The sequence below is a fragment of the Syngnathoides biaculeatus genome, chromosome 15 (assembly GCF_019802595.1).
Source record: "Syngnathoides biaculeatus isolate LvHL_M chromosome 15, ASM1980259v1, whole genome shotgun sequence".
NCBI lineage: Eukaryota > Metazoa > Chordata > Actinopteri > Syngnathiformes > Syngnathidae > Syngnathoides > Syngnathoides biaculeatus.
In genome coordinates this window covers 12,955,629-12,982,114 of record NC_084654.1, presented here as the reverse complement: position 1 = coordinate 12,982,114, position 26,486 = coordinate 12,955,629, and the positions used below count along the sequence as shown (strand labels likewise).

Genomic DNA, 26,486 nt, shown 5'->3' with positions numbered 1-26,486 from the left:
AATATCAGCTAAAACATTTCATAAATCAATATGTTTAGATATTTAGAATAGGGAGCTTTGAATACAAACATATCGTCCAAGGCAGTGAATAGAAACACCACCCATCTTATATTACTGTGTGTGTGTGCATGGTGGCAAGTAAGGTCACAGGACCTCAGAGTGACTGGCAAGTGCCATCTGTTGAAACAAACTATTTTTATTGCGACTGCCCAGGAATTGTTTGAACAAGAAACAAAACCCGTAACATGATAAACACGAACATTTCAACATGACCATATGAAAACAAACATGAACAAAGAAACTTCCTTTGAATACTACAGTCCCACTGGAAGATAAAGTAAATCAAAATGTGAAAAAAAGGAAATTGTGCAAATGGAGTATGTATCTTATCAGTTGTTGAGGAGAATGAGGGGATGTAGCTCAAAGAGAACTCTTTCTTTATCAGTTCCGACCTCAGAGCTGTCCAACTTGAGCGACGGCTCAACCTGTAGAAACGGCCCACAGAACAAGAATGCAACATATCAGCAAGCCCAAACAAACAGTTTCAAAAGTTAACAGGTGAATGAAAGACCACAAATGAGCATCATACCTGGTTCCAGCTCCCTGCATTGTTGTAATGCACTGGAGTGACAGATTCCCTCGGAGGTGACTTGGTGAACAATCTATATGGAACAGGTAATGAATCACTGTTTCATTACATTTCTGACAACATAAGTGAGGAGGAGTGCGGGTGGGACCTGATGAGACGTTCACAACAGTCCTCCTGAAATTGGCCTATCATGTCGGGACCCAAATGGAGGCTGCCACTCCGCCCTTCACACACCAGGCGGTTGATAGCCAATCGCAAAGCATTTATCTAAAGACACCATGTGACAAAGTAATAAAAAAAAAATGCAAAAGTGACAATACCGTAACCTTTATACAGTTACCAACAAATTTAGCATCTCTTGCGGGTGAAATTCAAGTCTGAGAGTAAAGGGCCTTTCTCATTGGCGGAGAAGTCGCCGCAACTTCCCAGGCTGATCAGCCGTGGTGACTCCAGTGACCAGAGAAACCAAAATAATGCTTGTACTCTCACTAGGACAAGGTCTTAAGAGACGTCTCCAGATAAGATGACAAAATTCCCCCGGAAGTTGCTGATCTAGGCCTACATATTGCATACTCTTATATTAGTGAAGCACCAAAATGACAATCAGTGGCCAAAATTGAAACAGAAAATGGGGAAATAAAGGCAGAAAACCAATACAAATACCTATAAACCTCCAAAAAGGAATTAATCAGCTGGATCATTTTCTGCATTTTGCCAAATCTAAGTCCAAGCTCACTATTTCTTACAAAGAGATGCGCACACTTTTATGACTGCCGGAGAGGTAGCGCATGAAAGCCAGGTAGCAGTCTCACCCTTGGACAATGGCTGGTTGCTGCAGCAGGGGAATGCTGGGCTCGCTTCCCACCTCGACCATCCAGGGTGCAGGGTGAGCGGCTACAGCGGCAGGAGGCACCACTGACTCCAGCCTGTTCTTTTTTTACCCTCCACTTTTTTTCACCAAACTCTAATCTTACCCTGAGCTCCATTGCAGTGCACCGCGACCTTCCAGTCATCGTGACCAGTCAGTAAGCACTCTGGGCGGTCTAGCCAATATTGTTTCGTGGTCTCTGCTAGCGGCTGCCCCTCCAACCTCTTTTTCTTCAATGTGTAATCCTACTCTGAGCTCCAAGGTAGTGCTCAGTTAGACCTGACTGACAGAGACAGGGGTTTTGGACTAAATAGCCTGCCCAGACTGCATGCTTTATAGTCTTTTGCTTGGTTCATCACAACATCCAACATATGAACAGTTATTGGCCACAAAAATACTGATCGTCTAAAGCCTAACGTAAATGCCTTGATCAGACTACAAGACAAATTTGCGCTTTCATGAATGCACTTTGTCAGAATAGTGCAAATATTCGGATACCACCGCATCGCATCTTTTATCAGGACTGGGCTTCATCTTGTGAACTTAAAACTGACTGGGTACACTCATTATCATTGTGATGACAACAATAACAGATCACGGCATGTGTTTATAAGAAAAAAATGGGGGATAAAAGTTGGTGTTGGTGGTCACCGGTGCTCAGGACAGGGAAGGACGTTCATGTAAGGCTTGCTTTTGATATGTTATTGATATGTAATTTTAATACGATTTGGTTCGGAAGCAGGTGTGCAAAGATGCGCATGCTGTCAAATCACGCCCTATAAAGTTTTGGTGATTTGGGAATTTAACTACAGTAAGTTAGTACCATTTATTTCAGTAATTTTGTAATGTTGGTTTGACCTGACTTAGAATACATGATTGACTACAGCAGCAATTTCCAATCATTATGGAGCGAAGCCACATATTTTACAATCTGCGCTCTTGGCAAACAAAAAATGGATACACTAATTACTCTGCTTCCTGCCATCTAATAGAAGATCATTCATTTGTTCTGTATGTAAGTAAGCCTCACTTGCATAAATAGAGGAACAAAGATACATCATTTATTGTAAATCAAAACATTTTTGAGTTATTAAGTACACAAGTATATGCAGTAAAGGAACAAGTCATTTATGTAGACACTTTGCTCCATCTTGTGATCTGATAAGTGATCGATTATTTTTTTAAACTCACTGGCCCTAAAAATCAGGATTGTGTCAAACCTCTTCTGCTTTCGGCTTGACCCGTTTGGGGTCGCCCATATCATAATTCTGAAAACATTAAAAGCAAAGAAAACTGAGGAACGTCCATGTGCAGGTGCAGCTAGAGCTTGCACCTTGTCACCCATTTCAGCGGCAGGCCTAGGCGCTCAGCCGCCAGACAAGGGATGTCGGGACAAGAAAATTTAAATGGAATAAAATCAGTGGGTATAGGTTCAGATGGCCACATAAAATCGATCGCCGTTTTATGATTTAAAGTGTAGCTTCTTCTGTATAGTGAGTGCGTGAAAAGGACTGCCGATGAAATCCCCGGTGGCTCGCCTAGTGACAAAGAGACATTGCTGAGACACGTGATACAGATCGCCAACTACTCTCAAGGCCAATGAGATAGGCCCTTACGGTCTATTGCTAATGGAATCCAATCACTGTATTTTTTTTTTAGTCATTTCATCTAATCAGAGCTGCACAATTGAAATCATCCTATTACGACTAAACAAAGGAGCAAAACCCGTTTTGTGTGTGCCAATGAAAAGTGAGCATTACTCTCTTTGCAAAGGCAGATTTTTGCAAGTAGCTCTTCTGGTGGATCTCATTACATTTACCTAATAAAGCTTTGCCATTACCTCAGTGATGTCTTCAACATCAAACTTAACGTCAAAGGCTATTTCGATATCATGTTCAGGCAAGATGCCTTTTTTTGTTTCATTGTTCCAGCCCAAACCACAGAGTGCGCCAGTGAAGTAAGTCTTCTCTTCATTAGTGCTAAAAAAGGAAATGAATATGAACTTCACATGAGTCAAAGGTCTGTTTCAGTGCACTGGTTATGTCCACATGAAACTAACCGCAGCTCCATGATGGGGGTGAAGAGCATGGAAACAATGGCAGGGAGTCCAGGGATGTCTGGCATAATGGAGGTGTCTTTTAGAACAATGTTACCTGTAACAAAACAGTGTAATGTGTTTCTTTAACACAAGGGGGTAGACAAGGCATATTAAAGCTGATATACTCACGTGGAACGACTTCGTTTTAAAAAGAGTTGATTCTTTCAAAATTGCCAATTCAATTCAGAGACAATATTGGTTTATCTACAATGATGTATGAAATGATTCAGTGGCTTGAAATCAATTCAGTTCAATTCCATGTCAATTACAGGTTATTCATACGACAGTAGTAACTATTTCAATAATAGATTAAACCGACTTATTTTTTTCCATAGATAGAGTATGATTCAGTCATTGGTTTGGTCCATAACATTTCAGAAACTAGAGGTTTTCACAGACATATAGTCTGCTATTATCAAAGATAACATAAATCAGAGCATAATTTACAGTTGAGAAGCAGAAACTCCAAGGGTTGCCACTAAAAGACTTCTTGATTATTAAATTAGTTGTCAATAGGTAACTCATTAGTTGATGATTACTCTTGTGTAATTTTTAATTTTTTCTAGTATACTAAACGACTATATTAAGATAAAAATATGCTGGTCCAGCCCACTTGAGATCAAATCAGGGTTAATGTGGCCTCCAAAGTCAAATTAACTTGACTCCCCTACATTAAGTGAAAATGGATATCGTAATTTCCGGCCTATAAACCACGACTTTTGTTCCACAATCTTCCAACCCTGCGGCTTATGCAGCTAATTTGTGCTTTTTTTCTAACAGCTGCAAGGGGGCACTCGAGTGGAAAAGGTAAGAGTGAGACCAGTGGAATATATGTACCGCGGAAGTGACTTTTACCGGTATGTTGTTTTTTTTTGTTTTTTTTTAACCGGCCCTGTTAGCGCTGTGCTAGCGCATTGGTAGCATGTTGCTGCTATATTACTGCCATGTCTCATTGATTTTTACCGGTATGTTTTTTTTTCTTTTTCAAACCAGCCCTGTTTGTGCTGTGCTAGCATGTTGCTGCCACGTCTCAGTGATTGAGGTATGTTTTTTTTTTTTTTTACTGGCTCTGTTAGTGCTGTGCTACCATGTTGCTACTGTGTAGTTGCCTTGGCTGTTTTTTTTTTTTTTTAACCAGCCCTGTTCATGCTACCGTGTTGTTGCTATTTTAAGATAAACTAAGGTTTAAAAACTCTTTCTGTATACCGTCTTTCTTTGTAAATATCTCATGTTTCAAAGTGGATTTCAATGTGGGCCCTTACGACTTTTACACAGGTGCGGCTTATGTATGTACCAAATTGTATTTCGTTCACAAATGTATTGGGTGAGGTTTATAATCCGGTGCGCTCAGCAGGCCAGACATTACGATAATTTCCCACATGACACCTGATAATCTCTCATGGTACAAGAATGTACCACGCCAGAATGGTTGGGAACCACTGTCACTGTTTTGAGATAAGTGTTAAAATCCTTTGTACCTGAAGTTGTGATGAACAAACTCCCAGCCACCAACATTCTCTGGTGCTTGTAGTGAGGATTTTCATTCAGAGCCACATTGTTGATGCTGTATCGCTCTATGGACACAGTCCTGGGAGAAGGACACAGCCCATTAATAAGCAGAGGCACAAACCTCTTGACTTGAGCGTAGCCTTTGAAATACTTACTTGCAGTACGTGTTGTTGTACAAGCTGTGGAAATTGACTTTGTAAGGACTGGTTGGTCCATACAGACGAACCTGTGGTGTAAAACAAGTTAGAACAGTGATAATTAACTAGTGGGTCAATTTCTATTTTTTTTTTTCCCCAGTACAATACAATGGCATACCATGTTCCCACATAGAACAGTCTTAAAGTGACAAGAAATGTTACTTGTGCTGTTCGCCACAAGTTTAGCCTTTGGTAGGTGGACATCACGGCAAAGAATATGCCTTTGGCGCTATGACCAACTTATTTAAAACGGCATTTGAAAATATGATATACTGCACTTGTTTTCTTGATGTCTATTTTGAAAAGAAATGTATTATTTGGCGAAAGTGATTCGCGACTACCCAATAGTAGGAAAATGTAATCCACATGCATGTTTCTACCTCCTCTTTTGTAGGTCACCCTATGTTCCTGCCTCTTCTGGGAAAAAAAAAACAAAACTACAGCCATTTCCATCCTTTTTGCAAAGTGGACACTCTAAATTGCCTCTAGGTGTGACTGTGAGTGCGGCTGTTGGTCTCTATGTGCCCTGCGATTGGCTGGAAACCAGTTCAGGGTGTACCCTACCTTCTACCCGTTGACAGTGGGATAGGCTCCAGCACCCCTACGAACCTTGAGAGGATAAGCGGATAAGAAAATGGATGGATGGATGGATGGATGTTTTACAAAAGAAATGGCAGAAAACCCTCTACATTCCTACCATATGAGGTTTGTTTGCAGAAAATGATAGTACTGACTAATTGCAAAATCACAGACCTCTCAACAATTTCTATGTAGCTATCGATGAGTCGGTAATCATTATTACCTGTTAAGTCTTATTACAGCTAATTAATGGAATTTTGCCTATCTTGAGGGTAAACTAAGGAGAAATAAACCTGATGTGGTAGGGATTAGGCAATTTTGGAATCCGGATTACAATTTTAGTTTTAATCGGAATCAAAATCTAAACCTAACATTTCTTTTTCTTAAATGGTTCCCCACGCTGATTAGTATCCTTGGTAACCAAATGCGTACAGTGTTGTCAAAAGGGCAGATTATGTAACAACACAGTGTTGTGTTTTTTACATGCCCATGGAACATGTTGCAGGCACCAAATTAAAAATGAGTGAATGTTTCACGAAAAATAAGCTTATCTGCCTGAACATTACATACCTTCTAGTAGTATATACAATTGAAAGTACAGTCGGTTGTAAGTTAGTTGCAAATCATTGTGTTTTTATTTATTTTGAACACAATGTCCAAACTTCCTTGGAATTGGGGTTTGTAGTTATCCAAATAAAGTGTTTATCTGATGTATACTGAAAAGCAACGTCTCCTGGATAAAAGGGAGCACAGTCAGAGCAAAGCCCTGTGGCAATGAATCTCCAGAATGTACTGCATCTTTCTGGTATTAGTTTACTTAATTTGTTCTTAAGTTATCAATAATTTCAAGATATGGTGCAACAACATTTGAAAGCTTTTAATCTTATCTTGCCTTTGCACTGGAATAAGGGATGCTGCTCTTGGAAAAGTAGGAGAGGAGGCAGTCAATGAGCTCCTTGTCCTCTTTCTTGCGATCCTTCCAGGAGCTACCGACAGCATTGGGGACATACATGCCGGTTTCAATGTCTTTGTACAGTGAAATCAGCACCTCATGGTTTTGCTGCAAGAAAAAGATGAGCCATTAAGAATGAAAAACGCACATGGCATCTAGAAATTGCTTTCGGATTTGGAACTGATTACGGGAAGTTAAGATACTCAAATAGAACAAATTGTGCAGTAATTGACAGAGGGTGCCGTTTCTCAAGATGTCTCTGTATAACTGAAAAAGAAAAGCTTCTGGCCCTTTATGTGTTTTGGATATGAACTCGGGAAACAATCTTGTCTTTTGTTCTTTTAATATCTTTGCAAATGTAGGGCAGAATCTGAGCACTGGTGACTACACCCACAGATGAATAACTATAATAATATAAAAATTGACTATTCTGCAGTGGCCATCGACAAACCTTGGTCTAAACCCTATTGAACATCTCTGGAAGGCACTACAATATGCTGCAGTGTAGGCACCTTTCAAACTTTACACAAAGACTGCACCGCAAACCTTTTCACAGGTGCAGAATTCTCAGTGCAAGTTGCAGAAATAGAGAAGTGGACTTTCGTCAAAATTCCTGAAAATACAAACGCGAGCACTGAAGGTGCCAAGTCCTGCCAGCGATAATTTCCAATTCCAACTGATATTAGAACATGATATAAAACGGTATTTAAAATTTTTCATCAATAAAAATTCTTCAGCTGACAAAATTTATCTGAAGAAAAGTTAAATGTGCTGGGCTGTCGAGGAATAAAAACGAACAGTTTATACTCGCAATGTTTTGAAAATGCTGATAGTTTAGTTCAACATAATCGGCCTTCGTGGCAACAAGCTAGCGATACATTCAAACATTCCTGTCGGCAATTGTGACGTATTGTTGTGGGGGGGTGTACGCACCACGGGACTGCTGCAAATAGGAGGCCGGCTTGCTAAAACATGCCTCTACGTGAATGCACTCGACGTATTGACCACACCTGAAACGAGCAATGAGGTGGTTGACAGTCTAATGTTGTTTTGTTTTGGGGTTTTTTACGCCGTAACACTGCTTCGCAATCAACGCAATGAGCTCCCCTGAGCACTCCTTTGACATGGCTCATGATGTCGATGACTTTCGACGTAAATGCGCTCGCATTACGTGAAGCAGTTCTGAACATGCGCTTTCGTACAATGCTTCGTATATGCTCAGTACGGTTATCTTGCATTTCCTGTTTCCGGGTGAATACCGGTTGTTTTGGAGCAGGCATGTTTAGTTAACAACGTTTATGAAATAAACACGTAAATTAACGTCAAGACTACACAAAATAAGAGACATCTTGAGAGAATGCGAGGGGAGGGGCGTTACTGTGACTCGTCTTTGTGCCTCAACATGGCTACGCTTGTGAAAGCAAAACAACGAACTCAAACGCATGTTCGTTCAATGTTGTCCACTAATATCCAGATTAATTTCGGGCAAATTTTCCTCAATTTTCCGTAGCAATTTTCATGAAAATTTGAAAATCCGGAATTCCGGGAAAATCCAGAGGACTTTCATCACTGAGAAATCATTTCTTTGCAGTGATTGGCTCAAAAGGTTCTGGAACAATATTAGATTAAGAGGAAGATCCGATTTTAAATTTTTTGAGTTTTGTTTTATTGTTTGACTTTTGTTTTGCACCACATTATTTTAATCATGGTGTTACTAAATGAATGAGAAGGAACGTGTTTTCTAATAATTGACTTAAATGCTGAGTTACCTTGGAGTCAAAGCTTTCCTCAACATGCACAGCGTGACCCTCTTCCACAAAGATTTCGGCGATGCTTTTACCACTGCTGATGATCAGGTGCACACGCATCACTTTGTGGAGAATAGAATACAGTGACACAATCACAGATTGGCCTTTCACCAGGTCCACAAATCGACAACGGGCACAGGTGCTCCACTGGTTGCCACAAATGATGGATTCAGCTGACGGATGCATTTCAATAACTTGGAACTCCTGAGCCTGAGAGCAAGAGAAGGGCAGTTGGAGTGCCATCAACCAAGAGAAAATCACTTCCAGAAACATTTGTCCATATTTGTCTGAATGTCCATATTTCTAAAATTTTGTCCTGAACATTACCGCAAGACAGTTATTACATTTTATTATGTAATAGGATAAAAAGAATGATGAATACTGTTCAACTGCACAACATAAGCATTACTCTATAACCATAATTTTTAATGAATTATGATTTCAGTGTACTTGTTGCAGAAATCTCTTCTTTTGCCTGCTGGTTATGCATTTCCACTATTGCTCCTGAAAGAATGCAAAATTCCCCATTGTGGAAGTATTAAAGATTATCAATCTATTTTCTACACCACTCAGCCTCACTAAGGTCACAGGTATATTGGAGCTTACCCCAGCTGATTTCAGGTGAGAGGCAGGGTATCAGTCAATTGCAGGGCACAGAGAGACAAACAACCATTCACTCACATTCAAACCGACTGACAATTTAGATTCTTCAATTAACGCACTGATATTTTTGGAAAGTACCAGGAAACTGGAGTACAATGAGAAAACAAACACAAGCAGAGGGAGAACATTCAAACTCCACACAGATGTGGTTGCTTAAATAGCACTGTGGTCTTGTCTTGGTGTAAAAATTATGAACTGTGCTCAATATTTTATTTTGGGATGGGTTACCCAGGCTGCTAGTGTGTTTCAATTCCTCATTTGATTGTAAATGCTAACAATTGGATGCGTAACCCATACGACAATGATTATGAAAGATTATGACTACAGCAATAATACCTCTTTGGAGGTCCCAGATACAAATCGAAACATTGGATGGACACACAGAATTGCATGGTAATACAGTGGACACAGAAAGTATTCAGACCCCCTTAAACATTTCCCTGTTATATTGAAGCCATTTTCTAAAATAATTTAAGTTCATTTTTTCCCCTCATTAAACGCACGTACATACACACAACCAAATACTGACAGAAAAAAAACAGTAGTTGAAATTTTTGCAGCTTTATTCAAACTGAGAAATTACAATCACCTAGCATCTCTGGAGACCTGAAAATTCCTGTCCACCACTGTTCACCATCCAACCTGACAGAACTGGAGAGGATCTGCAAGCATCCCCAAATTCAGATGCAAAAAACTTTTTGACTGATTCCCAAAAAGACTCATGGCTGTTTTAACTCAAAAGTGTGCTCTTACTAAATAGTAAGCAAAGCGTATAAATACTTTGTTATGTGATATTTCAGTTTTTCTCCGATCGGCTCGGTATTAAGTCTACATCAAATACAAAATTAACTTTGGGCTTATGTAAAAGTGGTTCTGAATTGTGTTCAGGCAAGTACGAGCCTAAGTTTAGATGGTGGGGTGACTGTTCAAGAGCATGTTTTTTTTTTTTTTCTTTTCTTTTTCAATATAATTGTTCATTCAATTCATCCAAATTATCCAGCCAGCCATTTTCTTAGTCATCCTATGAAAATTTGTGAAATTTGTTCTAGCGAGCATCTTGAGTGTCTTGGTGGCCCAACACAATGCTGTGGCAGGTGTTCACTTTGGACACTTTTTTTTTTTTTTTTGTTCTCAAAATTTCTAGAACTGTGTGTTACAGGCAGAATGAGTCAGCGTTCAGTAATTTCTGTTACAAAACACAGATGATCCATAACAAATGACAGCTCTGGATTCGTCTTTCATGTTCATCAATATGGTGGAAAGTGAGAAACTGTTCAGTGATAAGTCACACTATTGCTACCTGGAAAGGGTGAGACTGGAGGTCAGATGGGAGCTCCCTTAGGCTGTCGCATTCGACAGACTCAATATTCCCAAAGTCCAAGAAGAACACCTGCAGAACAAAAGCATGCTTTGCTTGGATATACTTGCATGTGAAGCATGGAAAACAATGAACAGTACATATCATGGATTAGTATGATGTACTGTAGATTACATCAACACCATCTTCAAGAGAGCAAATGATCAGGACTACAGAAGTGTGATATGTTGACGAGGAGATCCACTGATCCAATTTTTGTACCTATTTATCTTGGTTATGGTCATGGGTGAGTGGAACTATCCCAGCTGACTTCGTTCTGAGCGGACCCTCAACTAGTCACCAGCCAAAGCAAGGGGACCTCCTGACCCTTTCCGAAAAATTTGATCATCAAGTGGATTGACTACTACTTTATTTATCCAGGGCCTACAATTCAAACAATTACAAGTAGAGTATACATTTGTTTATTCTGAGACAATTTGGAGTTCCAGATCATAATCCTTTAAAAAAAAAAAAAAAATAGAACAATGTGAAGATATCACCATTAATTTTTTGCTTTTTTAAACCAAAAAAAAGACATTAAGGTGGCATTAAATCACTTAAAACGATATGTTAATCTTCAATACTTGGTTGAGAATACCTTTGCTTTCAATACTGTCTCGATACGCCATGACTGAGGAAATCAGCCTGTGGCATTGAGTGGAAGTTATGGAAGCCCATTTTTTTCCTGATGCCTGCCGTCAGCTCTTCATTGTTTTTGGGTCTGGTGCCACTCATTTTCCCCATGGATTCTCAATGGGGTTTACATCCGGCGATCTGGCCAGTCAAGCACTGTAACGTCATCGTTATCAAACTAGGTTTAGGTGTTTCTGGCAGTACGGACAGGGCCCGGGTCCTGCTGGAAGTTAAAATCTGCAACTCCATAAAGATTAGAAGGAGAAGGAATCATGAAGTCCTCTAAAATGTTCTGGCGGACTGTTACAGTGACCTTGGATTAAGGAAGGAGAGTTTACCAAGACCTGCACTGGACATTGCACCACATATCATAACTGACTCTTAATTCACACTGGACCTCAAGCAGCTTGGGGTCTGTTCTTCATCAGTCTTTCTCAAAAGCCTTGGACTTTGATTCTTGAATGAAAGGTCCACTGGAAAAGAGGACCTTTGACCGCTGGCCAACAGATGGTGTAGAGATACACACGCCTGACTTTGGTGTGGGGAGCGTGGAATCAATTATGTCGATGTGTGCCCTGCGAAAGACTGATGACCAGTTGAGGGAGTAGTCTGCCTTTCACTTGACGTTAGTAGGCATAGGCTCCAGCACTCCTGCAACCTTTGTGAGGATAAGCGGCTTGAAAAAAGGATGTATCAAAAATTTTGGCTGATTTCATGATGTATTCAAATTTTCTGAATTCCTGATTTTGTGGGTATTATGAGCTGGAGGCCCAAATTGTCATAATACACAAATACTTTAAATTGTTTAGTGGGGCTGCATCTATAATCTCTCTAAATGTAATATTGTATTTTTCAATTGAATTATAAAAATAAACATTTCCATTATGTTTTTTTTTTGTAAAGGGTCTATGTAGACAGACAAGTGTGGACACTCCCATTCACACCTATCAGCGATTTAAAGTCTTCAATTAACCTAATATGGCATGTGTTTGAAATGTGAGAGGAAGCCCACACAAGAACGGCTGTTGTGATGATGATACCACTGCCAGACAATTTCACACACACCTACCTCCACTGTTTTTTCACATATGTGCTGGATCTTGGCCCGGTAGTAGAGGGTCTCCCCATATCCCTCAGAATAAGGTGCCAGGCAAAGTAGGTTGGGATAGAGCGATACATTCACAGGCTGGAGGGTGCGCATGTTGATCTCTCCTGTCATTTGGCGTAGCTTTTGCAAACTGTCTTCGTCTGCCTGGAATCCCCAGAAATGACCCACATCTACTACCTTCAGCAAAGACAGATATATTGAGACAGCCTTTATACGGTATTTACATTTGATGAAATATCAAAATTAGGTAGAATGCAGACCATTGTGACATTCACTGCAAAAATGAGGTTGGGAGGCAGTTTGTCTGGGTCAAGGGTGCTGCTCACCATTGCCACTGGATAGACTGATTGGCTTTCTGAGTCAACATTCACCCTAAACAGCAGAATCACACAGGCAAGTTACGCATCTGTGTTTTTGTGGTGTAATTCCCACAAGACAGTAGTTCTAAAAGTGCTTAAAATTCATTGCTTTCATTATGATCTCAGAATTTTATCAATACAAGTTCAGAGGGTATTTCCTGAAATATTACAATAAAGCAATACCGTGCAAATTTCATATGAGTAATTTGTCTGGTACTGGCATGGAGTTCGATTTTTTCTGTGGGATAGACAGAAAGTGCTAGCCCAGGTTTCTGCTGGGCCAGGAGAAGGGCGAGCGACACCGCCGGCAGGGTTCCGGAGTCATGTGATGTCCTGTAGAATTCCACATAAGCTCTGTGTACACAAGCATACACAAAACAATTATAGTTATGGATCTTCTACATTAAAAGAAAAAACTAGTCATATTTCACTACCTGGAGCTCTCAAAAGAAATGGCTTTGACCTGTCCACAATGGCGGAACAGAGACTTTAGCTGCTTGTAGTAAAGAAAACTGTAAGGAGGGAGGTTCCGCACCTGCAGATATTGACTTTATGTGACATACATTGAGCAGATTTGGCCAACCTTGCATTATCATTGAGACTGCAACTGTTGTAAAAACATACTAAAGCCAACTTCTCTCATGACTACACAAAAACTCAAGAGCAGAAAACAAAGTTGCAGTAAATCAAATCTGCAGGAGAGTGGTAATTTATTTATTAGTGTATAAAAATACACTAATATATTGAGAGTAATTATGCTACACCAACCTTTGAAAAAAAATGTCGTGAACTCAAATCTGCAAAAACTGAACTATGATTTAGTGATGGATTACTGTACATTTACAAGATATCTGACTCCAGTGGCCCAACAGAAAACCAACAGTCTCAATGAAAGACCTGCTTGGTAAGTAACAAACATGCAAACACTAAAGGTGTAAAAAAGTGACCAAAAAAAAACTTCATGAAAAACCTATCAGATCTATATGATTAATGATCGTACTAGGGCGGCACCGACTGCTGGAGACAAATTCCTTCTGTGTTGTTACATACTTGGCCATTAAAGCTGGTTTTGATTCTCATTCTAAAGTAAATGGAATAATTTTAATACAAAATCGTGAATCCCTCCGAAAGGTGGTTGATTTGCATGTATGAAGTAAACAATATTTGATTACATACGTACCATCACGGTCGTTCTTGGGTTTAAGCCACTCAACTCTCTGGAAGCCAGATCTTCATTGGTTTGCCCTTGTACAAAGTAGTTGGGGTAGTAGGCACCGGCAATGACCATCTATAAAAGAGGTTCATGCATCATAAAATCCTTCACAACAGACACTGAGTGAGAAAGTTCAGGACAAACCTGAAGAATAAACTTCTGTTTGTGTGTGCTGGTGTAGTCTGGGGGTTGGCTGTTTTCCGTCACACACATGTTGAACTGTTTCACGCGTTTTTTTAGATCTTCATACAGTTCTGCGACCTGGGTAGCGAGTTCGTGGAAAGGGGACAATGGCAGAATATTGCTGTGACTTGCAGCGAAGTCCTCGTACAACTTGCGTGGCATAGTTTTTACATTGATGCCTTTCTCATTTTGTTATGGAGGTTAAGAGCCGGCAATGGCTGTGTATTAGGGTTACCAGTGAACCAGTGCCATCAGCATGAAAAGCAGCAGCATGTACTGCTACACTACCAGCGTTAACAGAGTAGCTGCAACAATGTCGTATTGACTCATTTGTGGGACAACATTAGAGAAGTGTATTAAAACCCATAAATAACACGCTCAACATATATTTTCAAAAGTTCGGTTCAGTTAAAAAAATGGGACCATGAAATAAATGCTTTTAAAAAAGTACATACCTCTTGGATCCTCTTGATCTGAATGAAGTTTTGTTTTCCCCATTCCAGTTCATCCTGACAGGACAGAGGAAACCCACACAGGACTGCAATTTGTTATTAATGTTTTAAAGTCTGCGTAGACAATACTATATAATCATCACGGTAAATAAACTACGGATATCCTCTGCCAACTGTTGAAGTAATACAGAGGAGAACACAAGTGACTTCATTTAAAGAGTATACTGTATATAATAGACGTCAACTCATGCAAACTATTTTTGCCATACCTTCAGGTTTCTCAGCTGTCCTTGCTTTTTGAAGGAGAGCCATGACTAAAGGTGGGGGGGGGGGAGGAGAGATTATCATCGTTGAGCAAAACTCTTAAAATACATAAAATGCTTTTTAGTTTGGTTCCCTGGCATTACCTTAAAGGTGTTGACAAAAGCTATGGAATCACTTTGACTGCCTTCGGCAAAGGCCATCTTACTCCTAGAATGCAAATATTTACAATACAAAATATTAATCTGAGGTTGAATTCAAGCCCAATCTGCCATAAATATTATCACATTAAAACAAGGAAAATTAAGAATGTGAACTGATCGATGAAAAACCTTTTTTGTCATCATGGGGAACATAGGGGCAGAAATTTCACAAAAACAGCTTTTGGATGCAAATCACCTGTGACCGGCAAGCTGCTGCATTGAAGGTTTGGCAAAGAAGTTCTTCAGAGAGTTGCATGCAGCTGAAGATACAAGTGGCTGTTAGCGTAGTTTGTTGAAAAAGCATTCCAAAAACACTTTTTTTTTTTAAACTGATATCTGTAAAACTGTAATGTGGACAGGCCCACCTATGATGAGACACTCGTCTAGACAACCAAAGACGTGGCCCAGGACAATCATCTTGCCAAGGTAAAGGTCCACGGGTAAGTGGGCCAGCACTCGACCCAGGAACGTAAGCTCAGCATCTTCATTTCGGCATTGACTACCCTGTTTCGCTGATAGGGCCCCCATCTACAGAGCAAAAGAGAATAATGTCCCAAGTGGTCATGACATACTGTACAAAGTGTTCTAAATCATCAGGCAAACAGTGTTTTTGTTCATTTTCATTAAATATTCAATGCACTTAACTGTGAATAATTTGTCAACATCATACTGTATATTGGCTTCTGCATTAATGGGGATTTTAGCTTTTTTTTTTCCCTTGCAAAACTGCAAAATGCAGCACGGCAACCGATTATGGACACCAGGTTAATACAAATAAATACATTGTAAAGAAGACTAGAAATTATCTTTTTTCTGCCCTTAAAGTAAGATCTCCCACCCCCCCTTAATTAACAGTTGCTATTTTCACCTCAAAAAGAACTTTATTAATAAACTTGTGATCATATAGGCATCCCACTTCAACATCACCATATCAACTTCATCATCCATTGATTCTGAAATGCCATATTTCAGACCTGCATCTCATTTAAGACCAGATCAGAAGAAATTTTTCACCTATGCAGTCATTCAGAATAGAGCACATGGTTCGTGTCGATGGTGACATCAATTAGGCATGGCATAAATATGGCAGCTGCCAAAAGCGCTCGCATGTGATGGAGATCTTGTTTCTAACTTAAAGTTTTTTTTAATCAAGTGTTTTTTGTTTAATAAACATAAATAATTCTGTGCTAAATGGACAACAAGACCATCTTGATAAACGATGTGACGTTCACAACGAGATGTGCATGTCACACTGCTGTTCCGATTACCGTACTGATGTTGAGCTCTTTAACTTCATAACTGGCAGGCAAGCTGTTTCACCGACGAGCTAGGTTGTTAGGGCTCAGTCGGGCTAGCAACCACAACAAAAAGTTAACATTCCCATAAACGTCTCTGTTTTGGGAATCTACGCGCTGCACATGGAGCAATTATGCTGAGGAATATTGGGCGGCGCCAACACCGGCAAGTACACTACTGCATCACCGTTCCATTAACCTAGTAGCGGCGAATGACACGGCCGTCCAACTTTATAAGCTCACTACAATAATGTCCATTTACCAAGTCTGGAAAAACTATCAAGTCCATTTTATCTATTGAACAATAACTTGACAAAAGAATTATCATGAAAAGTGTAGATTTAGGTATAAGTATACTGCTGTCCATCCTTGTAGATTTTCCTTTCAAGGGCGTTCCAGAGGCCCTCAAAAAGGTAGAAATCAAGGTATGGTGGTGGACACACCATGAGTTCTTTCTTGAAACTCACACAGCGGAGAAAGCTTAAACGTTATTTTGTATCAATAAGATGGTGCATCGTGTAAGTATATTTTTAAATTAGGATAATCCGGGAAGCTAAAAAAAAATACAGTCTATATATATATATATATATATATATATATATATATACACACTGTGATTATATGAAACCTCTGAGAATCATATCAGTGAAGGGAAATGAAAAAAAAATCCACAAATGTAAATTTCAACTTTAATTTCAATCCTAAAAGCCATAACAACTTGGATCACAATGTACAAAAATATTCATTCACCTCTACCCACCTCTTTCAGTTGGAGCACGGTCTTCATGATTTGCTCAAGGATGGGTGGTGAGGGAGCTGTCGAAAGGAGAGCTACCGGGTCTCCCATATCCAGCAGTTTCACCTTCAGAAATATGGTGGACAGGGGGGCAAGCTGAGAAGACACAAAGGCCGCATTACAGTGATTCTTAACTGGGGGTTCAGGACTGAAAAGTCGGTTGTTGTGGCATTTGAACTACCTCTGTGAGATCAACCAGAGAGGTAAGACAGCCTGCCTCAGATATCCAACACTCTCCCTTCCTCATGGGAAGGTTGTGTTGCTGGAACTGACAAAGTCTTAGAAGTTTTCTCCCCACATACTTACATCATCTTGAGCCAAGGTCAGTAGTGCTTGATCCCTATCATACACAATGTTAGTTTGTGTGATGGGGATCATAATTGTTGAAATGTTGATCAGAATTTTCTACATGGCCTCACTGAACTCCTTCCGAGGCTTGGAAAGCTGGATTCCGCTTGGCTAGCCAGTACCCATTAGGTGCCACAGGACAAAAAAATCTCAATAAGACTCTTCCTTGAGCTTGACAACAGTCATCACCACCAGTGTCCACCTACTGGTACACGGGTTGCCCTCACAACAGGCACTGACCACCGTATTCCCACAGTTCCAGTGGGCCACCTCAGCAATGGACGGATGTAACATGGTCCACTCGGACTCAATGTCCCCCTCCCTCCTCTGGAATTTGAGTGAAGTTCTGGCCAAGTAGGGAGTTGAAACTCCTTCTGACAGGGGATTCTGCCAGAAGTTCCCATGAGACCCTCACAATACAGTTGAGTGCGCCAGGTCGAACCGGGATCTTCCCCCACGATGCAAGTCAACACATCAACAGGTGGTAATCAGTTGACAGCACTGCCCTCTCTTCACCCAAGTGTCCAAGACATACGGCTGTCAGTCCGTGGCACGACCACAAAATGCGACCGAGGGTGTCCTGCTGACAACTGCAAATATGGACATCTTTACGCTTGAACAAGGTGTTTGTAATGGCACTCTTAACATGCAACAGTGTAGTTGTTTAAAAATGTCATGTTTTTCAACTCTACATCTGAACATTACATGTTCTTAATTATTCTGTAAAGTGGGTTGCGATGTGGTGACCGTCACATCAGTTGAGATCCACCACGAGAGTGCATGATTGATTCAAACAACATACCAGCATGTCAGGGATCATGCAGTTTGGGATTTCATCCCTCCAGAAGGCTTTGCTGACAAGACGGTAACAGAAGCCTTTGGAAACTCTACCTGCTCTTCCTGGCAAAGAAGAGGAAGAAAGATGAATTCATCACCTACTTTACAGTGCTTTAAATGCTTGTGCTGTACCTCGACGTTGGTTGCAGTTGTTCTTTGATGCCCATGTGAGATGTAAAGACTGATAATGTGTTTCTTTGTCACAAACCAACTGACGGGTCAGGCAGAAATCAATAACTGCACAGAAAGTAACAAAAGTATTGCAACTGGTCTTATGCACGATAAAGAGAGCCAAGAGAACATACCATGTTTGACATCGGGCACAGTCACTGAACTTTCTGCAATGTTGGTTGAAAGGATGACCTGCAAAAGGTCAGAACAACATTAGAATATCTTGAACTAGCAAGATATTTTCCTTTCTACTTGTCTCATGAGGGATCGCCAGAATGTGTTATCCTTTTCCATGTTGAACCAACAAGAAATACACATAAAACAATTTTACCTTCCTGTATCCAGGCACAGGAGAATGAAATACACCATATTGCTCATCCATAGTTAGAGTGGAGTGCAGGGCATAGACCTGCAATCTAAAGGGACAAGGGCAAAAAGCTTATTAAATGCGGTTAAAGGGAAAAAGATTTCTAAAACACCATTCAATCTGGGACACGTGATTATTAGAAAAGTGATTTACTTGAAGAACATAAATGGAAATAAGAGCAAAACAATTCATTTAATATAAAAACGAATGACCTCTTATGGACCAGCTTGGCCAGGGCTTCCTGCATATATCTTATCTCGTGTATGCCTGGGAGGAAAACAAGGACACTGCCTCTCTCTGGGAAATTCATGCCGCCTCGTTTCTCTCCATCACTGGTAAGACACAGATTCTCTTATCTGAATTCAAGAGTACTAAAATGAAGTTTGCAATGTTGGGACAAAGTCTTCACCTGGTATTCTCAGCCTCAGTTTTGTCAAAGCTCTCAATGAGGTAGATGGCGACTTCGTACATCTCAGATGAGATATAGGGATGATCAAAATGTGCTGAATCCACCTGGTAAATAGAAGCAAGAAAGCGCAGTCAGAAACATAATAGCCAAGGAAATCATGAGAAAAAAAAATCATTATGTAGTGTACATTAAAGGGACACAAGTCCTGAAGGTCATCCAGGTAAAAGTCGTCAATGGTATAAGGTGCTCCCTCAACCTCAAACACATAGGCTTGATTCGTTTTTCCACGGACACGGGTGCTGAAGTACTCCGCTAATTCTCTGCAGTTGATGGTGGCTGACATGAGGATTATCTGGGACAAGGCAGCTAAAGTTAATGAAAACCCAGTAAACTTAATAGAAGTCCTCAGACATTAGTTACCTTCACATAACGAGAGTTGGAGTTTAGAAGTTTCCTTATAACAAGCAAGAGAAAGTCCATTTCCTCAGTTCGCTCATGAACCTTGGGCAAGTTATTTGTCAAAATAAATGTGCAACACATGAGATTTTAACAATCCCAATTTTGATATTTCTATGCTTTACGCACCTCATCAATAAAAATATGAGAGTACTCTGTGAGGGTCTTGGCAGTAACCAGTTTTTGTAGCAGCACTCCTGTTGTCATGTAGATTAGTCGGGTGTGCTCAGTAGCAATCTTCTCCAGTCCAACCTAAAATGAAGGGATGAAATCACACACATATTGTTTATTATTAAGGTAACATTGAACTTCCTCACAAACAGCTTTAGCTAGAAATCGGGGATATTTATCCCACCGTCTATTCTGGTTCATAATATTCCCAAATTTCACATGTGGAGTTTGTTCAGGCACACATGCGCGGGCTCCCCCAATTTGACGCATGGAAATGAAACATTTTTGCTCGACATACACAAACTGGGATGAAATGTCAGAAATAAATGTCAAACTGTTTTAAGAAAAATTCCACTTTTTCGAAGAGCTTCTGTTCAAGGAGCGTATGAATTTAACAAAACATAAAAGGAAGGAATAAGTGTGAAAACTCACTGAAGAGGACCAATTGAACATTGTCTTGAAATAGCAATGTTCAGTGAGATCATGAATCCTGAACTAAAAACAAAAACTAAAAACAAAAAAGAAGTGAATTACAATGTAGGGTTCCAGTGTGAGTGTGGTTAAAGCCTACTTAGATCATTTGCACTACTCAAATGACTGGTAAAGCTCTTGTAGTTTATATGGGTCTGCATTTTAGGTACAGTTTAAATATTGCAAATCGGATTACAGCATACACATAAACGTTGCACTAACCTGATATCCAACCAGACTACCACAGATACACTTTCTTTGAGTGGCGACCCATCGAGCAACACTCATGGTACCAATTTTGCGTGGTTGCGTGACCGCAATGTTGCAAGAGCCATTTTTGTCAGTGTAGTGGTCCAGAATATACTGTGGCAGCTGGGTGGTCTTGCCACTGCCTGTGGCTCCTCGAATAATCACGACAGAGTTGTTTTCTATCAGAGAAACCAGCTGGAAGGTGAGGGGTGGGGGTTGAGGGGGTCATGGATGAGGGCGCGCACACGCACGCACACACACACACACAACACACACACACACACACACACAACACACACACACACACACACACACACACACACACACACACACAAAGCTTCATTAGGGTGAATTTTCAGTCATATTGCAAATCAAAATGTGCTAATTCAATAAATATGGAAAGAGTTGTTTTATTCTTGAGTGCTTAAATGTCCTGAGGTTAAAAACATGAATGCAGTTACACACACCAAAGCTCAACCTATACAGAAAATGGATTCTACATTTTACCTCCTGTTTGTTTTTGGCAATGGGAAAGATGGGGTGCTTGTAGTTTGCAAGTGGAGGAAGAGGGCTTCCTAAGGATTCAGAAATTAAAGCATGACATCGTTTATTGGTTATATTTATTTCTGAAACAATAAAATGAATAATGTGAGTTGACGACAACACACAAATATTCAAACTCACGTGATCTGTCATCTTTTTTCTTTTTCACACTCTTCAGGCTGGCTTCATCAGGAACCGTTTCTGGGCTGGTACAAAACATTTGAGAGAATGTCATCTGTACATAGATGTTCAACTTTATGTGTTTAGGGAAAACCACACTCACATGCTGGCAATCTGATTAGGTCAGACACGTTTATTACGATTATCATTGCTTAGACAAGCATTTCCATCCATTCTCCAAGCTGCTTATGCTCACAAATATCGCTGGCGTGCTGGAGCTAATCATACTGTACCTAACATTGAGCGAAAGGCGGATTACACCCTGAACTAGACGCCGGTCAGTTGCATGCACAAGCCAAATAATGGCCACATGCGAAGCACTGTATGTAGCCCAGTAATGCACAGAAGTGGGTGGAGTAAATGCAAGGAGTGAAACCTCAGGTTACCAATTTAATGTGTTCTGTGACCCCATTTGCAATTCAAGATGTAACTAAACTGGGTAATGTTTCACATTGCAATGAATAGAAATGTGATTAATCCGCTCTTGCCAAAGACATCTTTTTTGATTCAAATCAGTAAAAAATATATATATCCTGCAATATAGAAATAACTGAAAACACACTATCAGAAAAACGCTAAGCTGTTTAATGCTCATTTAACTTTAACTTAAAAGCAGGTGACTACAGCTCCTCCACTGAAGAAGCAGAGCAAAACAAATTTATTTGTATAGCTCATTTCATACACAAGGTATCGAGAAGTAAGAAGTATCACTTAAAAGTAGAAGTACTTTAAACGCATGAGAAGTTTTTAATCTGGATTCGAAAACACACTTAGGGCTGACGTCACGTCTGTTGGCCATTTATGCTATTTTTTGCAGCATAATAGCTCACTGCTGCTTCACCATGTTTGCTTTGGACTCTGCACTCCATTATTAGACCAGAGTCAGTCGATCTCAGAGCCCCACTGGGTTTTTATTTCATTAGCACTTCTTTCACCTAAACCATTTAGTGATTTATAGATCAGTAGCAGAACTTTAAAATCTATTCTGAAGATGACTGGAAGATAGTTCAATGACTTTAGAATTGGAATTATATGCTCTGACCACTTTGTTCTGGTCACGACCTAAGCTGCAGCATTCTGAACAAGTGGCAGCTGTTTAAAGGTCTTTTTCGGGATCCCAGTCAGAACACTATTACAATGCTCAAGTCTACTTGAGACAAAAGCATGAACGAGCTTCTACTGGTCTTCTTGACACATGCAAGCCTTCACTCAAGATGTGTTCTTCAGATGGTAAAAGGCAGTTTTATTAATGGATTTGATATGACTGTTGGAGATCAGGTTGGAATCTAACTAAGATAGTCAAAATTAAAGTTCAGGAAAATTTGACCCAAGAGTAGCATATATAGGCTGATCAGGAGGGGTCCAACAACTGACTCTTGAAATGCTGAAGACTGTTCTTTCATAAACAAATGGGCTAATTTTAATTCAAGTGTTTTTTTGCACTTCTCTTTTCTAATTCTTTTTTTTTTGCCACAATAAACTGATGCGGGATCCTCTTCTCCACTCGCCCCAGAAACAATAGCCTTAAAACAATTAATATGAAAATGACATGACCAGCAAAAGCCCCGAAAACATATTTCGATAAAACCAGTCAAGTACATTTTGAGAACCACGCATAACATTTATTCAAGCTTGCTTTAAACACTAAGAGTTGTTTTTACTTCACCATTCAGTCATCTGTTATTTAAGCTACAATTCTTTTTGGCTAGAGCTGTAGCCTTTGCCCTCACTCCCCCCTAGCTAGGGGAGGCAGTGGCACAAACCCTGATGGTACACAAGATGTAGACGCCACACATTCTCCCTCATTACTTCCTTCCTAGTGCAAGCCCAAAGCAGTTGACTGAGAGTAAGAAGAAGAAGAAGAGAAGTGACAGCACTCGCACGTTATATAGTGACTACCTCTCCTGGAACACAGCAGAACACATGCATTGGCAGAGATGATGGCAACAAGAGAATAACTACAACACAAAGAACAAATGCTGCAGTGAAAAACCTTGGACAACCAAAAGATGTAGTGGACTGATCTATCTACCTTTTATTGATTGAGTAATCGTTTGCAGAAAGGGTGGTTTGGTAAGTACTGATCGTTCTTCCTTTTTATTGTATAAGAAAACAGTTTCATACATTAAGTCCATGTTTATGTTTGAAGCTACCATTGGCTCACGTGGCTGTGTTGAAGTTGGGTTTGAAGTGATTTTCATTCAAGAATATCTAAATACGATCTGTTATTTTTAAAGATCACGTTATTCCCTATTTCAGAGCTGTCCTTGAAATGCCACTCTTCAGCTGGCCAAAATGGTCCCATTACACATCCACACAGGGTGAAGCCTCATCTCAGAGACACCCTGAGGATCGACCGAGCCACGACTTGATCCGAAAGCTTTTATGGCACGTGCATTATCGCGAGTGCTCACCCAGGATGCTGGAGCTGGAGCACAAGCTTGGCCACAGCACTGTGGAGCACCTATATTTTCAGCGGTACCCCAGGTGGTGGACCTTCATCCCCACATCAGAGCTAGACCAACTGGAACTGCTGTGTGATAGGATCCCGGCTAGCCACGCTGCAGCGGTACTCTCCAGGTGTTTTATAGAAACACATCATCCTCTCAGATATGCACGTTAGCAAACTGTCAGCAGTAGATAGCCGCTTCGCCATCAAAACGCAGCCTGACAGCAGTGGAAGTACACATGAGCCAAAGGGGGAAGGAAGGCAGGGCAGGCTGCCAACAAAGCCACTATGCGTTAATGTCACACTATCAGGTCATGTGAACATGAGGTGAAGGTGAAGAACTGCCTTTAGGGCATCATGAGAACAGAGTCACAGCATTTCCTAACGAAATTAGCTACGTCCACACACCCATAGGTTCATATGTTTTAGTTAGTTGATGAAAATGGTTAACTTCCAAGATGACTTCCAAATTTGTAACACTTTCTTTCCAAAAATGAAGCAGAATAACAGTGTTTTCTTATCTTCATAGAGTATTTACTCAAACTGTCACCATCACAAAAACTTTTTCATTCATGCAGTGCATTTTTAAGGTGTTTAAATCTGTTCTTATTTAAAGATTCATTTTGTAGAGAAATGGGTTTACATATTGTTTGTTGATAAGTATTACTATAAAAAAATAAAGCTTTTCCCAAACATGAAGAATAATCATGATTAACAATCATGGTTACACTATTGATCAAAGTAATCATGACTATTAATCCTGAAGCCCTATTCGTAACTAAAAATTAGATCAAGATTCTGTACTCAAATGAGAAGTTGTACAAAAGAAAAAAACCCACGTTGAAAACTGCCAAATATAACTAAGCCAATTTTTATAATTCCATATGTCACAGGAGAAAGGACATTTAGCAGGAAATTAACCATCTTCATCTTTACATCTGTCTGCTAAAATTATGAGTGACTGATCACACTGAATCAAATCAACAGATTTCGTGAGGTGCTTGCGAACAGCAAGGTGATGCCCTGGGAGGTGGTTCCGGTCTTCAAGCTGGTGCTGAGAGACATCGACCAAAGGAAACGTGGCGAAAAGCACAACCTCTCAAAGCAGCTGCAGCACCTTCCAACGATGGATTTTTGGACAAGCAACAACAAATTGGAGCACCACGGTGTCAAAGCATGCAGTAGTGACGTAAAGCTAAGGGAGGAAATCCCAACTGTGTCTGGATATGTGGACAGAGCCATGCGGTGCACCAGTTTACTCACACCAAAAAGGGAGTGGGAAATTCCATTTTACTACCCAGTTCCCATGACGTCAACAGAGCCATATAACCTACCAAGTGGACACTGTACTGAATGAATCTGTGATCATGGTACAAACCATGCATTGTAGGTTAATTGAATACTGTGCATGGTAAAGTGTTGAAGTCTGAATGGATGTTTAGAGCACTCTTGAGACTCGAGCACACCTGCGACCCTAATGAGGATAAGTGGTTTAGAGATGTGGGAAATAAACTAAATAAAGCACTGAAATGATTGTTGAAATAAATACAGAAAGCTTAAATACTTAATGACAACTATTAAAATGGGTATTTAATTTTTGCGGTCTCAATCCGCTAAAGAAACCAGTCCATTATCATAAATGTAATTTTTCCACAACTCCATGCCAATGTCAATCCCGACATCTATGTATTTATTTACAAATTATTGACCACTTAGGTGCTGAAAATAGCTTGCTTTCTTTGAAGATGGACGATTAATGGTTCCTCAAAAAGGTAATTATGAAATCGTACAAGAATTGAAGCTTTCTTATACTGCAGCAAATATAGAGCTATACTAAAATAGCTGCAGTGTTTGCCGATAACGGTAGCCAAACTACGACTTAAAACTTTTTCGTATATTACCCGTTGTAAATATTGGCAAATTGTACACTTTGAGTGTTCGACATTAGAAATTGGCGCAAAATAACGTTAGGCCTGGTGGTGCACGTGTGGCTTAAGCGAGCTAGCAGTGCTCAACTTTTTGGTAATTAAAATAATCCTACCTCGTCTCTTTGGACGACGGCTCGGACGATTTCTTTTCGACTTCATCTTCTGTGAACTTAATGTCGGCAAATGTGACGCCGGAGGTGAACCAGCTGGAAATTTGCTCGGCCGTGAATACTTTCTTCATTGTGCAGCTTGATGCGACTGTAGTTGACGTTTGCTGGCTAATATGCTGGCTGACAAGGACTGTCAGCCAAACTGGGCAAAGGCCCTATGAACGCTTTTGTTGCTGGATTTGCTTTGGCAACCTCTCTAAAAAGCACCTGGCAACATATTAAGCTACTTTTGTTTCTTTTGATTTTTTTTTTTTGCAACTTCTAAAAACTGTCCAAGGCTAAAATACTTTGACGCCAAATTATTTTCTCGTCAGTCAGCTTTAAACAAGCTGTAAAGATGCGTGTATATTATACATACACACACGTATTTCCCACAACTAACTAAAATTTCAACTACACTATTGAGTTGTGTTCAACTGTTTGGGAAGTCACGAGTTACATACAGTAGCTTTAATCATTGCAAATGGGCAAAGCCTTCATTAATTATAATACATAATATTAAAACTGCCAATGAATGCGCTCCAAATAAAATCAAGCTAGTCTTTTTAAAACAGAATGTTTCTCTGACTCGTTTGCAAATTCACTTTCACAAGGTTGCATTAACATAGATACAA

General features: G+C 40.1%; 1 protein-coding gene across 4 annotated transcripts; it reads right to left on the bottom strand.

Moving 5' to 3' along the window:
* Positions 1-184: 184 nt before the first annotated feature.
* Positions 185-26,216, bottom strand: tdrd9 (tudor domain containing 9). 4 transcript variants are annotated; one of them, XM_061844250.1, is made up of 35 exons: positions 25,816-26,216; positions 21,287-21,351; positions 21,110-21,177; positions 20,576-20,797; positions 19,841-19,963; positions 19,676-19,756; positions 19,443-19,607; positions 19,256-19,359; positions 19,059-19,178; positions 18,811-18,895; positions 18,614-18,671; positions 18,441-18,545; positions 18,274-18,371; positions 17,088-17,219; positions 15,398-15,560; positions 15,229-15,292; positions 14,976-15,039; positions 14,838-14,882; positions 14,572-14,625; positions 14,078-14,194; positions 13,901-14,008; positions 13,155-13,255; positions 12,904-13,074; positions 12,688-12,733; positions 12,323-12,538; positions 10,564-10,653; positions 8,562-8,810; positions 6,733-6,900; positions 5,220-5,290; positions 5,034-5,143; positions 3,517-3,610; positions 3,298-3,436; positions 738-856; positions 590-662; positions 185-485 (listed from the first exon to the last, which is right to left on the bottom strand). In XM_061844250.1, the coding sequence occupies exons 1-35, from the start codon at positions 25,941-25,943 to the stop codon at positions 390-392; spliced, it is 3,912 nt and encodes a 1,303-aa protein (XP_061700234.1). In that variant the 5' UTR covers positions 25,944-26,216; the 3' UTR covers positions 185-389. The 4 variants fall into 4 exon arrangements, with proteins under 4 accessions (XP_061700234.1, XP_061700235.1, XP_061700233.1 ...); XM_061844251.1 differs by lacking the exon at positions 25,816-26,216 and adding an exon at positions 25,109-25,187 and having other exon boundaries at positions 12,622-12,733; XM_061844249.1 differs by having other exon boundaries at positions 186-485; positions 12,622-12,733; positions 25,816-26,213.
* Positions 26,217-26,486: the final 270 nt, after the last annotated feature.